The sequence below is a fragment of the Podarcis cretensis genome, assembly GCF_951804945.1.
Source record: "Podarcis cretensis genome assembly, chromosome: 1".
NCBI classification, from domain to species: Eukaryota; Metazoa; Chordata; class Lepidosauria; order Squamata; family Lacertidae; genus Podarcis; species Podarcis cretensis.
In genome coordinates, this window is record NC_137170.1 from 113,140,832 (window position 1) to 113,163,549 (window position 22,718).

General features: G+C 43.1%; 1 protein-coding gene across 3 annotated transcripts in view; it reads right to left on the reverse strand.

Annotated features, from left to right (window-relative positions):
• STK39 (serine/threonine kinase 39) overlaps window positions 1-22,718 on the reverse strand; it is a 105,900-nt gene that overhangs the window by 76,801 nt on the left and 6,381 nt on the right. Inside the window, exon 1 of one of the 3 annotated variants that reach the window (XM_079979396.1) lies at window positions 10,748-10,811. The exons of 1 other annotated variant lie outside the window; for it this stretch is intronic. In XM_079979396.1, coding sequence (XP_079835522.1) covers window positions 10,748-10,766 — 19 coding nt within the window. In that variant the 5' untranslated portion in view covers window positions 10,767-10,811. Of the gene's footprint in view, window positions 1-10,616; window positions 10,639-10,747; window positions 10,812-22,718 lie in introns of those variants that run through there. One more of the 3 variants, XM_079979397.1, reaches the window with a different exon arrangement.

A 22,718-nucleotide genomic window follows, 5' to 3' on the forward strand; every position in this document is an offset into this window, starting at 1 on the left:
ACTGCAGCCAAAAAGGAGAACCTGGACGTTCTCCCCTTGCTTTGCTAAAACCATACATTCCAATTTCCCCTTTTCTTGTGAGATTAAATAAGAGCTCCGCGGGGGGTGGGGTGTTTGAAGGATGCTGAAATAGGAATTTGTATGGGTTTATTTTGCATCTTGGCAATGAAATAGTCAAACCAAAACACATTAAAAGGGAAAGTGCTAAAGGGGGGGAGGCAGGGAAGAGAGATTCAATATAAGCTAGCACAATTCTCTCCCACCTAGTAAAAGCCAATTTGAGGCATAAATTTGTAATCAAAGCATCTAAGAAGTGTGTACTTAATGAAGTGTAAGACTATTCTCACCGAGCAGAAACTGTGTAGGGTTGAAACTATGCTAATGTCTGTGAGGGCATTTGCCTTTCAGGGATATTTCTGAAAATATCCAACCTTCTTACTTCCAAGAAACGAAATCTCACAGGCAGCACTGTCAGCTGGAAAATTTCCTGCACCCATGTTTCCTTTGGAAAACTGGCATTTCCTAAAATTAACTAGGAAGGTATGGGCGGGACCTCAAGTAATGCTAAACCATGGTTTAGTGCTAAGTGCATGTGCAAGAAGGAGTCCCAAGTAAGGCCTGTAGTTCACACATTTTCGTCTCTTAGGCAACCAGGAGAAGACCTTCAGTAGAATTTCCTTTGTTTCTCAGATTCTTGGTTTTTCATCATGTGCAAACTGGAGATTCTGGTTTAAAACCAAGAAGCCAAGTTGGCTTGTTTTTCTTCTCTTAGCAGAGTTGCATTCCAATGAAAACAGAACTTCCAGGTAAAGCTTTGAATTTGCTTGAAGATAAAGAATTAAGCCACATTAGCAGTGCAATCCAAAGCGACCCTATGCGAGTCTATTCAAAAATAAGTTCCCATGAGTTTGTGTGGTAATTACTGCCAGGTGAATGTATAGGATTGCCGCCCAAGTGATTTGCTGATTTTCCTTGATCAACTATTTCAGGTTCAACTACTTCTGAAAATTACTGGAAAATTGAAATATGTCAGCATTTTTGTTTTAATTTACTCAACATAGATTAAATATACTGTATCAGATCTCAAGCTACTTAGAGCAGTAGAATTCCCCCCCCACACACACACACAAAAAAAAAAGTTTCCCAGAACTCCCACATCCTAGGCAGGCCGTTTTATACCAAAACTGCTGGGTTAAGTAGTAATAAAGAACATAATTCCACCTGGCAAATGAATGCCAAGGCACTAAAGTGACTGGCAAACACTTCACTTATTTTGAATTTTATGGAAAGAATACGGCTGCACAGTCTTGACTGAAGTACCGTAACACTAATCACCTTTGTTTGCAAATGCATCCCCAGTCAGCCATTTTCTTTTACCTGGAACTTACGATTTCTGCCTCACCACACCAAACCCTTTTCCTCGGGTTAGGCTGACAAACGAGAAGCGTTGCCCAGCCCACTTCTGCAGTACAGCCAAACGAGTACAGATCATAATAAGCACACAGACCAGAACAGTCTTATACAACTGAAGTTTGTCTTGTAGTGATCCTGGCAGAAGGTCCGCTTTAGTATCTTTGTTTCGCTTAAGAAGTAAACATCCTGCATACAGTATTTGCTTTCCCCGCTTTGCCTACACGATTAAGTAGCAAGAAGTCTAGCACAGGTTTCCCCAATCTGGTGAACTCCAGATATTTCAGGCAAAGACTCTCATCAGCCCTAGGCAGCATGGCGGTCATACAACACAACAGGGTGGCACCAGATTGGGGAAGGAACAGAGTGGGGAAGCAAGATGCATGGCTCCATTTCACATACAGACCCCAAAAACAGACTACTTCTTGGTATCAGGAGCACAAGATTTCTCCTTGCCAGCTGACTCTTCGTAGACAATCCACCCAACCACTCCTGGCATTTCAGGCGGAAGAGAGGGCTGTGTGGTGTGCAAATTGTAATAAAATACCACTGCTGTGCAGACAAGTCACCAGGGTGCAGACCAGCAGCTGTGGAAAGACTGGACATGCCCACTTTCAATCTGTGAAAGAAAGAGGAACTGAAATTGGCCAGACTGGGGGGCTGCATGTTCCATCAAAGTAATCCAGATGGATTCAAGCAGTCCAAAAACTGCAGGGAGCTACAAAGTAAACTGGGCTCTTATGACAACAGGCTAGCTCCCTGTTTTTGATTTTGTAGTATAATCGATGTCAACAATTCCTCTGCTTAATTGTATTATGCAGCTATCAGCATTTACAGTCGCCCTCAAAGAAAACGCTTCTGAAAACAAGTTGGGAATTTGCAATCGGGGGGGGGGGGATGGTGGTGGTTTCTTCTTCCTAGATCCTTTCCCTTTCTTGCCTTTCTTTCCCTTTCACTTCCCCTTTGGTGGCCACAAGATTAGCCATGCTCTTAGCAAAAGAAATTCTCTTAGACCAGGCATGGAGAACCTGCAGAACTGAAGACGTGGCTGGACTCCAACTCCTATCAACCCCAGCCAACATGACCAAAAGGCAGGGATGATGGGAACTGTAGTCCTGTAACATCTGATGCCCTACAGGTCCTCACCCTGTCTTCGGCCACAGTTGTTTTTATGGTTTGCCATGCATTTACACCAGTCTGGAAACTAACCACCCAAATACCCATGCACCTCTTACCTGCGCTACATCTTGTCTGCACCCACTCTCATACACAAACACACACAAAGTCTTGTGCACAACTGATGTGGCAGTTTGCACACACAACTCACACTGTGTTGAGAACCTGGAGAATAGCTGCCAACTGGGATAGGCAACATTGGGCGCAACTGAAAGACCAATAGCTTAGACTTGGGCTGTATTCACATGTGGAGTTCATCGCGTTAGAGCAGGGTTTCCTAAACTTGGGTCGCCAGCTGTTGTTGCACTACAACTCCCATCATCCCTAGCTAGCAGAACCAGCAGTCAGGGATGATGGGAATTGTAGTCCAAAAACAGCTGGAGACCCAGGTTTGGAAAACCCTGAGCTAGGTTGTGGAAGCGGCAAAGTGATTTTTCCCCCCAGGAATCCAATGGCACAGAAATGAATGCTAAACCTGTTCTACGTTCTATTCCATTAGCTTTTCTGGAAGTGGCTTTTACACTGTGTGAAAGCTCAAATATAATGTGCAAAGCAACAGGGAAATGTCAGGGAAACTAAATAAACTGCAGTGTGAACGCCGCCTTAGCATAAGCCAACTTCATAAGTTGATGAGCACAGCTAGGTGACAACTACCAGACATACCCATCTGTTAATGTTCCCCCAACACTGTGTGCTATTCACTGCAGAGAGCCGTTTAAAGATGAGTCCTCCTTGTTCCTCTCCTTTCGAGAAAAATGGATCTCTCTTCGGAATGCCCCTGGCTGGAAGAGAGAATGTGTATCTGTACTCTAGCAAGCAGAGCCAAGAAAAATCCTGGGATATTCTCCTCTCCCCACCCGCAAGAGTTCGTCAAACATGGCCCTTCTAGCGGTGAAAATGTCTGCACTTAAAACATGTGTCAACAGAAGCTAAGGCACGCCGTCCTCAACAGACCCTAACACTGCATGTTAAGTGGCCACGCAGCCAAAGCTTTCGCTGAACCTAGAAGTCACAGGCACTGCAAACCATCCGCCGCCACCAGAAGCACGCAGCTTTGAAGTTCCAAAAAGCAGGGAGAGCTCGGTGCTCGGATTCCGTCACATTCTGTTCTTTCAGTTCTAAAGCACACAAAGACCATTTGTTACTGCTCTTATGGAGAGGGGGGGTGATGGAAATCCTAAATAGGCTGCTTTTTCAATTTTTTGGGAGGGGGGGTTTTAGAAAACAAAAACACAGCCACAGCTTGTTTCAAGCTCATCTCGGCCTGCTGGTTCACTCTAGTGATATCTCTTGTTGTTCACTCTTTCGATCTGGCCGCCTTCCTCAGTCAAACAGGAAATTTAAAAAGACAATTGAATTGCAGGTAAGGCCGGACATTGTCTACTGCAGGCTGCGCTGTAACATGGAATCACTGCTGTGCCACAAGAGAGTACATATTCTATTCTATTCTTTATACTGTAAAGTGGTATCTTGGGTTACAGATGCTTCAGGTTACAGATGCTTCAGGTTACAGACTCCACTAACCCAGAAATAGTACCTCGGGTTAAGAACTTTGCTTCAGGATGAGAACAGAAATTGTGCAGCGGCAGCAGCGGGAGGCCCCATTAGCTAAAGTGGTACCGTACTTCAGGTTAAGAACAGTTTCAGGTTAAGAACGGACCTCCGGAACTAATTAATTTCTTAACCAGAGGTACCACTGTATTTATATTTATATTTATATTGCCCTTCACCTGAAGATCTCGGGAAGGTTGCAAAAGATTACATATTCAAGGTCGTTCATTTCAGCAGAGCAGGGGTGTTCCATATTGCCTGTTCGCTTACACCCCTGGTGTATAACAAGGTAAGGTGACCGCCTCAGGTGGCAGGATCCACAGGGGCAGATCTGGCCTCCCAAGCAATGCACTGCCCACTGCTGCTGCCGTGGTGGCAGCAGCAATGTGCTCTTAGGATGCTGGATCTGCCACTTCCACGGCAGCCCCTCTAATGCCATATTTACAGCAGCATCTTGGCCAATAGGTCTCCTCCCACCTCTAGGGAGGAAATGCAGAGGTTGCCGTCTGGGGTCTCCTGGGCTCTGCACCAACCTTTCTCACCAATTCCACCCCACCCCCCAAAAAACATACTTTGATTGCCACTTCAATTGTTGGGTAAGGTTAACTGGATCCCCCTCTTTGTTCCTAATGTAGATCTTTATTCCCCCATCCTTCTTCTTAATGTAGCTCTTCCCCCCCCCCTCGGGGGGGCACCATTCTGTGGTTCGCCTCAGGTGCCATAATGTCTCGGGACAGCCCCGCTCTAGAGAGTATCCTATAAACTGAAACTTGCACAATGAAAACTTTTCCGGAAAACCTACACCACTGCCTGCAGCAATGTGCAGTGTGTTGAAACTGAGGAAAAAAACAGAATGAGCCTGGCCTGAGCTTAAGCAGCTGAGAGAGATCATTAGAGAGATTCTTCCAAGTTCCATTTTTTAAAAATTACAGAAGAAGTATGTGGGTTCAAAGGAGAACCTGAAATGCCTCTTCCCACCTTTGACCAGCGGGAAGAGTTACAGAGACACAGATGCCATCACTGTCATAGTGACAATGAGCCATTTTGGGAGTAAGAGATAAGGAGCTGAGACCAGTTCCTTCAAACACTCCTCAATTTTGTGCCCCTACACACCAGCTGAAAGAGGAGTGTGATAGGAAAAGAACAGCCCATGCATTACTGCTTCTGAGGCATGCACTAAGACTTGAGAGTTCCTTTAATAAGCAACTCCATTATATTATTAGTTGCCTGCTGAGTCACTGTCTTCCTCCGCTTTAGGTGAGGAGGATGAGAACGCAGATAAAGTTGTAACAATTTCGTAAGAAATGAAAAGAAAGAAGTCCTTACTCCTTGGCACAAACACACAAAATACAACATCAGAGTAAAAAAAAAATGATGTTGCGTTCTGTTTTAATACGGGAGGAGGCCTGCAGAGCTAACCACAGCAACAGAAAAAAGGAAAAGGGAGTACATCTGTATTTTACAGAACAAACAGAAGCCTGGTTTTCCATATGCCTTTGATATGTTAACACCTTTCAGATCTTCTCTCTCTCTCTCTCTCTCTCTCTCTCTCTCTCTCACACACACACACACACACACACAACACATATACACACAGAGAAATATTCCATACTTCATCTGGTGGCATCAGAAGCCACTGAGCATTCTTTCTCCACTCTACAGGAGATTTCTCACCCCTGAAATCTACCATTGCATAAACCTTTGATGCAATGGGAAAATGATTCACTTACCATTTGTGAAGAGAGAGGGGAAGTACGCATGGAATTGAGCATTTTGCACGCTCCAAGTGGATGATGGAAAGACACCGTAAGTGGCTAAGAGTTTATCACTCTGAGCCTCTGGTTAGTGGTTGGGCAAGCAAAGCCGGATGTTCAGTTTAAATCACACATTTGGCAATCTGTTTTATAGGCTTGCCTTTCCATCCATTTGCAACACAGTACCATTAAGAGATGAGACATGGGAATAAAATCTGGGGGGGGAAACCATGGGTCGGGGAAGAGGGGCAGTGCAAGGTATTAAAGCAGCATGCTATATGGTCTGCAAATCTGCTTCTTGTGCAAGATTACGGCAATGGGTGAAATTCAACATCACCCGTTTACGAATGTTTTGTCTGTGCAAGCATTGTTGCTTGCCACCTCCCCTCCCCTAGGCGCTCTTCTCACACCACCACCTGGAGCCAATTATGGGGGGGGGGCACAGGGAGAGGAGGAGAAAGCACCATTGCACAAGCGGAGGTCCTTGCAGAGGGTTCCCACTTACAGGGCTCGTTAGTTGAATCCTGCCCACTATTCCTGTGCTCCAGCTTCAACCCTCACACCCACTGTCAAGGGGAACCAGGGAGGATTAAATATAGAACACAAAGCAATATCCACCTCAAAATCAGAGAGCCAAACTGGAAAAAGACCATAAGGCCTAGCTTTATCACCAGGTGGATCCCAACCCGGGTGCAATGATTCTAGGAACATAAACTGGAGGGATGAGGAATGGCTTGCAACTTTATTCTTCGGAGCCTGTGGTACAAACTTGAGCAGCAACTTCTACGCCTCTGGAATATTCTGGATCTCTCCTGTGGCTCAAGGTCAGCTTAGTCCAACTCTCACAACCCACATGGCAGCTGTACTTTTAAAAATCAGCCAGGGTCAATCTTCTTAAATGCTGAAAAAACTACTTTGGGGAGGAAGGAAGCAGACCAGAAACCCACGTGTTCGGAAGCATCTGCTACTAACAGCTAGAACAAGAGTTCAATCTACGGGCCTGGCCAAAAGCCAGGCAGTGAACTTCCACAAGAGGCCCACGGCTAATAGCTATCCACCTCTGGATACACTCTGCAGTAGTCCAGGTAGGTTTTTTGCCAGGTTGTGAATATTCATTTTAATTACCATGCTCCTTCACCCATCAGAACAGTTTAATATTAAAAAATACAGTGAATGGGTTGCAGTGAATACAAAGCAACAGCAGCTGTTAAGAATAGACTAAAGAACAGCAGACTATGCTCTGAAGTCTAACAATGCAGTCCCCCTACTAAAGCCAAGCATGTTTTGGCCTGTTTAGTGCCTGAATGGACCGTGCAGAGCCCCACATGACGTTCTGTGATGAAAGAAAGGCAGAATATAAAACAAAACACCGAACTTAGTAAATGGAGCAGTAAAATCTGGGGAGGTATTTTTTTCCTGGCAGATATGTTAGAGCATCACTGCTAGGAGGTGTCAGGAGAAACAGGCAAGTTGAAAACTCTGAACACCCACAGAAGAATTTCCTCTATCATGTCATACTGCGATGAAAAACAAGCCACTTCACTCCCTTCTATGTCCCACACATCTTTCGCACTAATGCACTGGTTCATCCAAGAAAATCACCCGTGAACCAGCTTCAACCTCCTTCAACCTCTGTTTATATATCAAAGGGTGAATCAGGTGGTAAGATCATCTGAAAAGGCCAGATGTTCTTGACTCATCCTGGGATAAAAAAAAAATAAAGTGATTGTGTTAATAACACAAGCAAATATCACAACCCACAAATGACTCTGTATGGGAAACAGTGAAATACGGAACGCCTCACTGGGAGTTGTTAGCTCAGGTTAACAAACCTGGAGTAAAGCTTGACAGTTGACTCTTCAACGCATTCAGCCTCCCTACTCCAAAATATCTACCTCATTCCCAGTGCTTTTCAACTCAGACTTGAAAGCACTGAAATAAACCCAAAACCCCATCTGCAACATTTGGAAATACGCTTTTCCTAAGTAAACAAAATACTTCGCTGCTGCAGTTTTACTGTTATTTTATATGCTCATTGTACTTTATGTTTTTATTTTTTAATTGCCATGGGATAATTTTTTATGATGAACAATATAGATATTCCATACTCCACACTCCAGTCATGTTATACTCCAGCATGAGCCAACTGTCCTAAGTTACTACTTGTGTATTTCAGGGCCTTTAACCTTAGAGCATTTGAAGAGCAGAGGTTTTCTACACTCTTCCTATAATACTTTCAAGACAGGGAGGGTTCTAATGTGCCTTAGCAGTTATGGACACACTATGTCATGGGTAGGCAAACTAAAGCCCGGGGGCCGGATCTGGCCCTATAGCCTTCTAAATCTGGCCCGCAGACTGTCTGGGAACCAGCGTGTTTTTACATGAGTAGAATGTGTCCTTTTATTTAAAATGCATCTCTGGGTTATTTGTGGGGCACAGAAATTCATTCATTCCCCCCCCCCTCAAAAACAAATATAGTCTGGGGCCCCACAAGGTCCGAGGGACAGTGGACCCGCCCTCTGCTGAAAAAGTTTGCTGACCCCTGCACCAGGCCAAGTAAAGCTTTGAGAGCAATTATGTTAATGAAGCTATGAATTAACATGATAATAAGTATGGGGGAAGGGGAGAAAAACCATGAACTCATCATGATTACCGGAGTATCAGGCAATTCAAACACTTGCTAAGAATTGTGCGAGGAATGGATGAGTTCATCTCAGCAATTATGATCACAGTCCCTCTATTTTGCATTAGATGAGAAATAAATTAAGGTAAAACAGCTAATAGACTATGTTTCTAGGCATATCTACAGGCCCAATATACCGCAGAGGCAGTGTCTTATATTCTACTATAATATTTAAAGTGTCAAAGAGTTAACTAATGCATTCTGTGTCTACCCCACAAGAGTTGGGCACCCCCCCCTCACCCAACAACAAACTTTTGTGGGTGTAAGCAACAAACCCTTCTTTATATTTCCCCAGGGGTGGAGAACCTGCAGTTGTTGCTAGGATTCCCATCACAGTACCAACCAGCATAGTATTTACCATTTTAAGACAGTTTCAAACTAGTATTTTATACATGTCCATTCTAGGTCATTGTCTATCCTCCTTTAGGGAGGATAGGATACCTACATCAAACAAAAAAAAATTATATATATTTTTTGGTATGTTAAGCATGTGCTCCTTCAGATCATCTAGAAAGGATGCCAACCTGCTTCCATGGAACCAACAACTGGCATGCTCCAATATGTCTATTTAAGTATACAGAGAGAGAAATCTCTTTCCCTAGCATGTAGAAAATACATGCCCATCTACCTGCAAATCTGCTTGAAAAGACAAACAAATTTATTATAGTATAAACTTCCACGGACTAGAGTGCACTTCAGCAAAACATGAGGCAATTCTTAAATTCCCTGTGCCTGATGGTACAAAAAAAAAGCATATGCCACAGTAAAATTCTCTTGATTTGTTGTGGCAAACAAAACTAACTCTCTGAAAGTCGACATTTCCACCCCAGCCCCAGCAATCATACAGCTCTACAGGTAGTTCCCAAAACTATGACAATAAGTATGCCCGGCAATTGGAAAAAGTTGTTAAGACTCATTCCAATGATGAGCATATTTTATTTTATTTTTAAATCTACTTTGCAACTAAATGGGCACATCTTGGACAAAGTGCTCCTGTAATAGGCACAAATCAGGCACACATGCACACTCACAAGCAGCTGGTACACAGAGTGCAAAGTTAAGACCAGGAGCTGTTCATCAGGTACTCTTAATGAGTATGAAATCTGAATAAAGATCAAATGCATATTCAAATTTACTACTTAAATCTTTTCATGAAATTATAATCATCTATGGGTCTCACTTCTGTGCCATGAAGCCTTGTTTGCAAAATGCGAGGAGGAGCTTTATGGGGAAAACAAACTTGATATAAGGTTTCTTTTATTAAAAAAAAAAAATAGACTAAATGCAGCTCTCTCCGGAGAGGTACTGGAAAAATACTAGCCCCTCCTCCAGTTAATTAGCCTTCCAGGCTGACTGCCAGTAGAAACCTCCTGTCTTTTCTCACTGGCATAGCTTGCAGAATAGGGAAAAGAAAAGAAAAAGGCAGCAAGGGACTACAGTCTAGAAATGAGAACCTTTATGCCCCTTTTCTCTTTTTGCTCATCTCAGTAGATAACTGAAGAAAAAAAGCCTCTCCCCTAATTAATGAGCATGTCTCCCTCCCCACTGATGCAACAGGGGGGTGCAACAGGGAGGGCAAAGCATCCCCACGCATCAGAATTCGCTGCAGCCCAAGGCCTGTGAATTGCTATTCAATCCAGGCCACGGAACAGAACCGCTGGGTGTGTCTGGATAAAATCTATCTGTTATCATTAAAAATATAAAAAACACCTCAGAGCTGTCTAATGAATGAGTTGAACCAAGAAACCTCGTCCCGTCCCCCCCCACGGACTAATACCTTCCACGTGAAATACGTGAGTGTGGGGAGGGGGGATTTTCCGCCACACCGACAGGTGTGTATGAAAAGCAACACAAAGCATGGAGGTGCCGCGGTTCAGGAAGTGAAACGCAAAGTCTTTGGCAGCCTGAGCCGACTCTCGTGTAGCAGGTGTGGCACAAATAGGGCTCAGCTGGGGAATCAGTTTTCAGCACCACAACAGACTCCCAGAATACAAAGCAATTAATAAAAGCCCATAGTGTCGTTCTACTCCCTCCTCACTGACCCAACATCGCATGCTCAGATGGAAGGTGCAGTCTACTTGACTCACCGTCAGGCTTGAGGCCTGGCTTAGTTCATTTTCGGCGTCACCTACTGGACGCTAAGCCTGGCCCTTGCTCTATGCAAGCAGCAAACCTTTCTTAGAAAGACACATTTCCCACACGTTTTCTGACACAGGTTTGCACCGGTGCAAGGGGCCACTTCCGTAGTCCTCCGTCTCCTGGCATCAGTGGCAAGATGTTGCCAGGAGATAGGAGCACTTACCAAGCGCTGAATAATATATTTTTGCTATAACATGCTGCACAGGGATCAGAGGGCAAAGTCTGAAAAGGCAGCAGTTCTAATCTCATAAATTGCCTGAAGGCCAATCCACCCCCTTAAGTTTTCTGGGCGTCGGTCAGCCTTGTTTGCTGCTCAGGGATCTCTTTCCTACCTTGCTTGTATGATCCACAACTATGTTTAAACCTTGTATTTTCCGACAGAAAAACTCCCAGGGTCCCCTATGCAGGATGTGGAAACATAATATGCAAATCTGAACTTTAATAGCAATTAACTAAAGGGAAGGTGAGAATTCATTACAAAAGGAAAAGCACTGAAACCAACCACAATTTCTCTTCCTTTTCACCATAGCTGTAAAAGTTTGCAGACAACAGCAAAGAGGCCGTAACAACCAGATCATATCAAGATGAAACTATTTTAGACTAAGACAGCAATGCTGTCCTTACTTAGCTGGGAATAAGGCCCACTGAACTCAACAGGACTTACGTATGAATAGTCCAATACAATAAATAGATACAACATTTTATATCCTAGATTTTTAAAGCTGAATGTTAGGATATCAAATTTCATCAACTAGTAGTTAATAGATTAAACAGAGATCTAGAAAATACTAGTTAAGCATGGAGAGGAAAGGAAAGAAATGCAAAAGCTTCTTTGGTACAACTCAAAACACTAACCAACCTGCTCTCATTGTCTCTTAATGAGGTAACTACAAGCCAGAAAAAAAAACACTGTTAAGAATAATTAAAAGATTCAAGAGTTAGAAAAATGTACTGAAAAATGTACCATCTTAAATTATTCATGTTGCATTCCCATGCACAATGCTGAGTAAGTATGCATAGGAACAGTTTTTACAACATAACTAGCAACATCTGTCTTGCATCCTCTTTCCTCTATCTTTATGCTGACGTACATAGTACACTAGCCTACTGACCATATGGCATCAAACATTTGATGACCCAACAAAGGCATATCCCATATAACATTTGACACTTCTTGTAGCAATTCTGCCATCTAGTGCCAACAGTATCACCACAATTTGGCGTGCACGTCATATTAAACCATAATTAAAAATGAATTATGACTTAAATGCTTCTCTTCTCCACCGTTCCTGCTGTTGCACTGCAGATGAAGCAAGCCGGAGTCTAGTTTCCCATGTTCCATGAAGCTGAGCTCATGGTTTGTTTCTCTCCACCTGTAGCCTAGGTCTCTCCTGGGTTACCGCTCATGGTTTGTTGGGAGAAAAAACAAGTCATGGGTCAACATTTGGATACAATGACAACTAGACCATGGCTTGTTTTCTGGAAGCAGGTGTGTGGGAAACCGTGTCCTCCTCCCAGAGAGCACACATTGCAGTCTGATCATCAAGGCTGACACCTCACTGCTGTTGTGAGTGGGAGCGATTGGATAGCCACAACAACCCAGTTGGTGGACCCTTGGTTGCTGGGGTAATTCTGGCCAATGGGGTCATTTCATACATTAACTGAGGGGCCTTTTATATACCGCTGCACGTTGCGTTGAGTTTCCTCTTTTCGCCTTGTGCATCGGATCACCCGCCCACCCTCCCTATATTTAGGGTTCATTATGACCTTGCTATGCCGTCGTGGGTCGTCTGTTCTTGGGGGCCCGGTAGGAATTCTCCCATTTGGTTGATTGGCTGGTGCCACTTGGGTTTCGCCTGCCACATAGCAAATCATCACAACTTTGTAAGGTTTGGCGGATAGGCACTGGTTCAATGATGGTGGAGGTGATGTGGATAAGCTGTGCCTGCCCCTCCAATGCTAGGGTATTCCGTTAAAGGAATCCAGGGGCTCGCCTTGCTTTTGTCCAATCCCCTTCCAGGGGTTAGGGCCACGCTAGAGCCCCTGGGAGCATTTGGGGTGAGCTAGAGTCTGAACCTGGTCCAATGCTCCCCCAGGATGTTTTCCCGTATTGACGTCTGGTGGAGTCCAGGTATCAGTGCTGCCCTGCTGAGGTCAGGTGCAGCTAGTCGGGAACCAATGCCTAAGCAAACCACTCATGATCTGTAATCAATAAAGTTGTGGTCAAAATTATGCCAATAGCCTTAAACTAAATTCTGTGTCAATTGTGTCTTTATTTATTGAGGGAGGTCTTGGGATCTTAACACGCAAGAACTTTTACGAAGCAAACAGTGCCTCCCACACTGTCAACCTTTAATAGCATCCAAGATCTACCAGCTGAGGAAGGTCTGCTTATGCTACTCTTGCACACGTAAGTATTTCTGCACAGAGTGATTCACTACCGCAAGTGTGAGGAATCTTTGGCCCTCCAGATGTTGCTGAACTACAACTCCCATCATCCCTTGCCATGGACCATGCTTGCAGGGGCTGATGGGAGCTCAGCAAATCTGGAGGTCCAACACCTGGTACAAATCACCACTAGCATGAGGGTAATCACCACCTTGACGCCTTCTTAAATCCATACCCCACATTTCTGCCTAATACATATACCAAAAGAGAGGCCATTTTATCATTTAAAACTTTAAATACACCTCTCCTTTCCTGAAACTGTGGATTCACATCAAGTTCACAAAGCAGCTTCTGTCCACAGAGTATTGAGATGTAATTAGTCTGGCGAGATGATTTAAGTTGGTATTAATCATACAACTGGAATAAAACCAATATTAATTCAGCATACAGGGCACTCAAATCAGGTCAAATACCCAGAGGGGAGAAAAAGTGGAAATATTAACCCTACAGATGTCATAACAATCTGCCACTTAATTAACAAGTAACTAATTATTAACATCTTCACTCAGGCTCTCTTCATTGCACCCTGGAAACCTCTGAAAAGAAAAGCAGTTCTGTAACAGAAAAAAAAAGATAAATCTCTCTCAGTGCACCATCTATCCGGCAAAAAATAATAATAAATAAATCAAGTTTGAAGAGGCTTTGCTTGCTGGACATGAGTAAATTCATTCCTAGAGACAACATGTGCATCTCCTCCACACATAAAGAGTCCTCTGTGGACCAGTTATCAAGCGCTACCATCAAAGCTATTTACGTGGCCCATTGGCCATGCTTCTTAACATCTGAATGGAGCCAGTCATCCTGTGGTGTCATTCAAAATAAGTTCAGCCATTTTGAGTAGCTATTGGATTTGTTGCATTTTGAGTAGCTGTTGTCCGATTCTGCAGTTGCCTCCCTTACCATCACCACCGCCAACACTGTGGCTTTAACTACAACCCACTTAAGACGAAGGTGAATCTCTTATTCTTCATGCCATAGATTGACCTATAATGCCACCCACTGAAGGCTTATTAAAAAACTTAAACCACCTTAGGAACATTGTTCTGAGATAGCAGCTCCTGCTTACATTCCAGGGCTCCTTCTCCCTTGCCAGTTTCGCATTCAGGTACATACATCCCAAACTACAAATACAAAGACCTCTCCTTGAATCAGCTGTGAATCATGTACGGACACTTAAATCACTGCTTTAATCTGGAGGGGGGTGGAAATGTTGCTTTGAAATGAACCCCAGGCAAGGCAGCAATTGGGAAAGTGATGCTCTGGTCTGCTGCTTGTGCAAGGGTAAAAAATAAGCACACAAGTCCTACTCCTGTATCCCCCTCAAAGTGGAAAAATGTCACGAGAAGAAGTCTTCAACCACATCCTCTAGTTTGGAGCGTGCACACCCCATTGTTGTTTTTTAAATTTAGTATTATGACTAGTAAATGTTGTATCATCTGTGGAATTATTTTGATGGTTACTAACTTCTTACAAAGGCCCGTATAGTTAAAGCTATGGTTTTCCCAGTAGTGATGTATGGAAGTGAGAGCTGGAACATAAAGAAGGCTGATCGCCGAAGAATTGATGCTTTTGAATTATGGTGCTGGAGGAGACTCTTGAGAGTCCCATGGTCTGCAAGAAGATCAAACCTATCCATTCTTAAGGAAATCAGCCCTGAGTGCTCACTGGGAGGACAGATCCTGAAGCTGAGGCTCCAATACTTTGGCCACCTCATGAGAAGAGAAGACTCCCTGGAAAAGACCCTGATGTTGGGAAAGATGGAGGGCACAAGGAAAAGGGGATGACAGAGGACGAGATGGTTGGACAGTGTTCTCGAAGCTACCAACATGCGTTTGATCAAGCTGCAGGAAGCAGTGGAAGACAGGAGTGCCTGGCGTGCTCTGGTCCATGGGGTTACGAAGAGTCGGACACGACTAAACAACAACAAAATTCTTACCTAAATGCCTGTCAGGAGCAGGTCGGCCATAAAGCTCAAGTTGATTAGAGCATGGTGTTGATAACGCCAAGGTTGCAGGTTCGATCCCCAGTTGCATGTTCCTGCATTGGCAGGGGGTTGGACTAGATGATCCTCAGGGTCCCTTCCAACTGTACATTTCTATTATTCTATCAGGCCTACCTAGTGAGCACAGCAACTTGTCTCGGTAGATCTGGCCCCTAGGAGGAAGCAAATCCATCTAGCAGCCCTACTGGGAAAGGGAGAGAAACACCAGCTGTGGCATGTTGATGCTCCTTTTTCTGTGCATGGCTGTTGCTACTGTAGATAAAGGGCTGGAGTTTCTTGCTGTAGATGCTTGTGGGCAGCAGTTCATGGTGTGTGCGGAGGTTGGATGGATTAGAGGGGAAGGGGGAAATGTTAAGTTACTCAAATGCCACTGAGGTCTATTGGCTCATAGTGGGGTCTTCTTTGTGCAAGAGGCAGAAGAGGGAGTAAGAGGGCTATTGCAAGTGAAAAACAGGGTGGGAACTGTTGCTAAGACCACTGGTTATTTAATCTATTTGAATGTCTTGGAATTGTAGAATTAAAAGGCACAACATCATCTGGTCCAACGCCCTGCAATGCAGGAATATTTTGCCCAATGTAGGGCTCAAAAAGCTGAGATTGAGAGTCTCGTGCTCTACCAACTGACCTATCGCAGCTGTCTTGTTTGCTTTTACCTAGGTATTTGGTTAAATTGGAAATGCAATTTTTTGTTACTGCAGTTTCGCTTGCTTACCTTATGACTGAATTTTTGAGATATTGCTTATAGGGCTTGCTAATACGATTTTTGCAATTTCTGTATTATTTTTCCCTGCTTATTTGTATTACTTTGTTCTCCGCTCCAAGATTGAAAACATTCAGTGAAGTGCAGGATATAAATACTGTTAAATAATAATACTTATTATTGTAAGTATTTATAATACTTAAATAAGTATTATTTAAATAAGTAAATACCTACTTATTTAAATAATACTTTAACAGTATTATTTAATACTTTGCAGTATTTCTGTACAGCAAATAAAGTATTTTTATTTTATTTATTTTTATTTTTGCAAAGTGTGCTGGTGGTACCTTAGGCTGTAGCATGGGCAGTAAATCAAAATGACAACCATCAGAAAGCTACCTCCTCTCCATCAAGAGCAATTTTCCAAGGTTAAAATTTAAGAAAAGTATCTCATAGGGCAAAACAAATTCATACCAAGCATGCAAGAGGGGGCAGGAGTCAAGCTAAAGGACAGAGGAGTGAGAAGACAATGTGCATTCCAGCAGACTATTTAAGGGGGAAAGGGCACCTGGAAATTGAGCAGAGTTTGCCCAGCAGCAGAGTAGCCAACACATAGTTGGTCTGCCTATACACAGTAGCCCCCAAAAGAGTATGGTGAATCAAAAAATCCCTTGTTCCCCCAGGTGAGAGCTGAGAGGCAAGGGTTAAAATCCACCTCTGATGGAGGTCTTTGGGGGGGGGGGTTCCTCTCTCTTTCCGTCTCTTTCTCCTTTTTGTTGTTTATTATTCTTATTTGGTGTTTTTTAATTGGATTCTATGCTGAAAATTTTCAATTTAAAACAAAAATAAAAAAGGAAATCCTTTGTTCACTACATTGGGATGATACCGGCCTATGTTCAGGGTTGTTGTAAGGAACCCCTTTTGAACACTTGAAAGCACAGCGGACACTCGGTTATCATTGCGCTTACTTATTATTCTGCAGCAGAACTGTAAACGCACTTGAAACTAAAGTGCGCTCAGGAGGGCTGTTCTCCCAGGACAGCTGATTCCTCTCTTGCAGCATATGACTAGATATTCAGTTGTCCCTCCAAAGCCAGTTCCATCTGGCTGTGATTTCCTCGGACAACATAATTAGTAAGGAATACTGCAGCTGGTTACAAATGCAGCTGTCAGGAAGAAGAATCCGGCCGCATTACCCGGTGCCAAACTTTGCAGAGCCAGCACTGTCCAGGCTGACATTGAGACCAAGCGTGCCAGAACAGAAGTTTGGGCTTTTACTAAGCAATATTTCAACAACGTTAACTGTGGCATAACATTAGTGGTATTTGGTAGGGAAGCTACTAATTCAGCAGCTGGCTATACAAACGGGCTTTTGTGAACAAGAAGTTGGGGGAACCAAGTTCCCTTGACTTTTAAAAATTAATTATTGATTCATTATTGAGGGAGGACATCAAGTTCATGGCGTGCTATAATCTCAGGGAAAATATTATGAAGATGATATATAGATGGCACCTTACTCCAGCAAGACTGGCAAAAATGTACACAAATAGATCACCTATCTGCTGGGAAAAGAAATGGGATCTTATTTGCATATGTGGTGGAACTGCATAATTATCCGAGACTTCTGGAACAATATTTATGATGAAAAGATATTTAAACTTAATTTTTAAAAAAGACCAGAAACCCTCCTTCTAGGCATACTGCCAATAGAAATAGGAAAAAATATAAAAACATTGTTCATGTATGCAATGACGGCAGACAGAATATTAGTGGCAAGAAATTGGAAAAAATGAGGCAATACCTACAATAGCAGAGTGGCAAGCCCTAATGATAAAATATCTACAGCTAGCAAAGATGACAGGGATAGTAAGAGATCAATAGAAACAGAATGTATATAAAGAATGGAGAATATTTAAAGAATATCTAAAAAATTATTGTAAGAAGAATGTCCTGGCAGAACTAGAGTGATTCTTGTAAATAAAAGGTGGAAATGATATTATGTTTGGACTTACGAAAATAATTAAGTTAATTTGAGACTCTGCATTATAAAGGAAAGAATAGATATAGTAAATGAAAATATTTGGAAGTCTTTTTTTGCTAATTCACAGTAATGTTTTTGTTCTTTTTTGTGAGTTTGTAAATACAGTATGATATGGTATTTACATATATGAAATGCATAGTATTATGTTTTTTGTTTGTTTTTCTCTTTTTCTCTCTTTTTATTTTCTTTCATCTTTATTTTCTCGCTTTGCGTCTGTATTAAATGTCGTTGAGTTTGGATATTTTTTAATTCAAATTAATAAAGATTTCATAATAATAAATAATAATAAATAATTATTATTTTTGTCGGGTGGCAGGGCTGGAACAGATATATACCCAATGCCTGAGTCAAAATCCACCTATAATCTGTAATCAATAAAGTTGTGGCCATTTATAATCCAGATTGTTGTCTACTTGATTTTATTAATCATATCTTACATTTAGCCACTGCCCGAGGAGGTGGTGGCACTGTGACTAGGCCCACAACAAACAAATTTTGTGGTGCATTCCCCTACCTTTTCCCCCAGCAAAAAAAAAAAACCACTGGTCATATGGATGGCTTTATTCACACAATTGCACCAAGATGCAAGTAAAGCATGCGGTCCTCACTAGGGCCACACTCACAACCATCATTTAGAGCTCAATGATGCTACTATTAACAGTCCTGGCTCCCCCCAGGGAATTCTGGGAGCTGCTGAGAGCTCTTCAGAGAACCCTATTCCCCTCAGAGAGTTACAATTCCCAGAGTTCTCTGGGAAGAGGGAATGATTATTAAACTATTCTGGGAACTGTAGCAAAACTAAGACAAATGTGCACCCAACCAAGCAATTCCACTCTGAGATTTCCACCACTTAGTCTGGCGACTTTATTTTCGGGTTCAGGTAGGGTTTCAAGTTCAGAAGACTTGGCACCTGACATCTACAGGAGAAGGGAAAGGGTTGCAACTTTGATGGCAGAGCATCTGTTTTGCATGCAAAGATGTCTCAGGTTCAGTCCCCATCATCTCCACATAGGCAGGGTTCGAAACCCCCAGATGACAAGCGAGTTTTGTGACTGGCGCGGGTTCAATTGGGACCACGTGGAGATCTCTGGATACCAGGTTGGTGATTGACATCTCCATCTGGCTGGCCCCTCCAGCTTTTTTTTTTTTTTTTTTTTTTTTTTTTGCAGGTAAGCAGAAGAGCTTATTTATTGCATTTATATCACACCTTTTTCTCCAAAGAGTACAGGATTCACCCTGCTCCTCGGTTAATCCCTACAACAACCCTGTGAGGTGGGTTAAGAGGCTGCGACTGGCCCAAGGTCACCCAGTGAGCATCATGTCCGAGTGAGGATTTGAACCCTGATCTCCCAGGTCCTAGTCTGACACTCTAACCACTACACCACATTGGTTTCATAGAGTACTTCTGCTATGGGGCAGTTATATAAATTAAGTAGATAAAAAAAAATACGGGGAAAGCAAATTGTGACTTTGAGGAGGATCTGAAATATTTTCCCTGGCGCTCAAATTTGTTTTATTCTGGATTGTTTGGTGTTTTAATTTGTTGTAAACTGCTTTGAGATTATTATTTTTAATATAAAGTGGTATTGAAATGAAATGAATAAAAATAAAAATAAATTCCACTGCCAAAAAAAAAAGGGCATCTAAGCTTTCTATTGTGGTGACCGTAACCTAGGTTTAAGTAACCATTTTGCAATTACAATAACGAATATATCTGAGTTTTTAACGCTACATGGATGCGAGGGAATCCTGTGTCTGAAAGCCTGGCAATCCACTGCTAGTCCGTGTATGATTCACTGTTTCCCAAACTTGGGTCTCCAGCTGTTGTTGGACTACAACTCCCATCATCCCTAGCTAGCAGGACGAGTACTCAGGGATGATGGGAATTGTAGTCCAAAAAACATCTGGAAACCCAAGTTTGGGAAACACTGGCAAATGATGCAGAGCTGGGTGGATCACTGGATCTGATGCAACTTCCGATCTTCTTCATGAGACATTTGCTCCCATCTTAAAAAGAAAAAGATGGTGTTACATGACAATTTCAGGTAAATCTTCATGCAAGGCTCCACAGGAAGGCGAAATCAAGAGCTCAAAAATGCCCTGCCTTTGAGAAAGAGGAAAAAAGGCTGTAGCAGATTTATGGGCAAAATTCTGAACTAGGAGCGTATTTCTGTTTCCTTTACCCGTCTAATCCAGATTACCAACCCCACATATATGTTTTTCTTCAAAACAGAGATGGCTGTAGCAGCAACAGGACCTATATCACCACCATGCAACGTGCTTGGAATCAAGACTACCTGCTCATCTGAGCAACAGTCAAAAACTATACTTGTACCTGCCCAGTCTCTCACAACCATATTATCCTCCATGCCACTTTTAGCACTTTCCTATAGCTGGAGAAATACAGCAGTACTTTGGCAACAGCATCTACAACTCTCCCTCCCATTCAGGGCCCTGACTCTAACTGGAAGGGGGGAAAGCAACAGCCTAGAGCGGAGGTTTCCAACCTTTTTGAGTCCACGGCTCCCTTGACCAACTGCATTCTTTCTGCGAAACCCCTGTGGGGCTCTGGAACCCAGTTATGTCACCCCTTGCCTGCCGAGCTGGCAGCCTCTCACCCTTCTAACACCCTCCCTCAGCCTCCTCCCCTCTCCCCTCTCCTTAGGAGTCCTCTGGGCAGCCACAGCTGCTGCCCCTGGTCTCTGAGCTGCACCCCCTTCCCCAAAGAGAGGTGCCTCCTCACACTGCCACAGAGGGTCAGAGGCACCATTTCCCTGGGGAGCTTGTAGCCAGGGATGCTGCAACCAACAGCTGTGGAAGCCTTTGGGAGGCAGAGATGCAAGAGGGCATCAGAAGAGGGTGGGAAGGAAAGAGGGACAGAGGCCAGTGTTGCCCACAGCACCCCTGACCATCATTCAAGGCACCCCAGGGTGCCATGGCAAACCGGTTGAAAAGCACTGGCCTAGAGGAACACAGTGGGCCTCAACTATATGCAAGGCTAAAGTAATAAGCCTGAGAACTAAGTGTTTACATAACTAGATTATTATTGTAAGACCTTAACAGAGTGATCCAACACCAAAACACTGGAAGTGTCAGCCATCACAATGTACATAGCACAAAATGAACGAACTAATATTCTGCCGTTCAGGTCATGCCTGCAGATAGTGGCAACGTTCATATTTCTCAAATGGTTCAATACCCAAGCTGCATGACTAGGAACAAGCTACAAAAACCTCTGGGCTAGCATACTCTCCTTGTGTCTTCCCACACTGCCAGCAGAAGTTCAGCAGCTTTTGCTTCCACTGTTAAGCTTTTATTTCATTTATTAAATGTTTAGTCTGCCTTTCTTCCCTGATCACAGCTTGCCGTGTTATCTGGACACAGAATGGCCATTGACATAAAACTGGTTATAGTTTAAAAAGACACCATGGTCTGAAGCAGACTTGTTTGCAACAAACCATAATTAAAGGTAAAGTCCGGACAGCACAACAAACCGCAAATTATCATTCCCTTATGTGTTCACGTTATTACCCCAAGGTCTCAAGGCAATTTGCATTAATACAGCAGAAATATACAGACTACATACTATACAATTCAAACAGACTAAAAGTAGTTGTACTGAAAACAGTCACACAATACAACAGTATAATCCAACATTAAAACAAACCAACAAACCCCACAGGCAAAGTGGAGGCAAGAGCTTCCAAAATCCTGCCCCCATGTGGAAGGAGGTATGAATTGCACACTGCTCCTGCATATCATATTAAACCATGGTTTAGTGTGACAGGCAAACATGGCTGCTTACTTCAGTTGTGAACTCCTGCTTTTGTATTATTCTCAAAGGAAGTTTCATCCTTACATTAAGGCAAAGAAGCACAGACCTCCTTAACTTTTTCTTCATGGGATCATTAGCAGACCGGAGCTATCTCTTCCCAGGATGCCTCTGTCAGTTGCAAAGCAACAACTATATCCTCCTCTACGGAGTGGAGAATTCCAGAAAATCTTCATACATTTTTCATCAATGAACATAATCCTCCTTTGGCAGGGAAAACTGAGAGATGCATTCTTATCAAAAACAGCCACATGTAAACAGCAGTAAGAAAAAACCCTCAAATAGCTCTCATAGGAGCCCTTTGTTCTTGTGCGTACAGCAGTCTCACAAACTTGGGGGAACGACTCCATACAAGGACAGCAGCTTTTAAAATAATCAGTAAACCAAGTTGACATTTGTTAGAGTAGAATGTTTTATTCATGTAAATATGCTGACATAATCAGGAAGCTGAACTGAACTGCACCCTCAGAAAAAAGGTATGTGCACAGGTATGTGCTTAATTTTACCTGCATGAGTAAAACGACTCACAGTGAACTCTCGCCTGTGTACAAACAGAGGATGCTTGAAAGGCTGGGACCTCAATGCCAGTTGTCAAGCCTGAAGCTCAGGGTATATACAGCAATTCAGATATACTGGCCAAGAAGCAACAGCTTGAATGCAGGAGCTAATAGACTCTTCCCGCCCCCTTAAAGTCACTCCTGAGTGTTTAACCAAAGCCTAAAAATAGAAAAATGCTGTTACCTCCTATTTAAGCTGCAAGTAACCTGCTGGTCTGCTAACTGTATTAACAGCTCCCTGGGAGGCTTCACTTTAATCCACAAGCGAAATCACTAACTCCTCAAGTAACTATAGTGAACTACAGGGCAAAGAGCTACTACTAAAGTGGGAAACTATGGCAATAGGTAAGCTGGGCAAAACTCATCTAGCTGAAACTTTATGAACGCCTTTGCTCAACCCTGCAAGTCTGATGCAATGACAACAG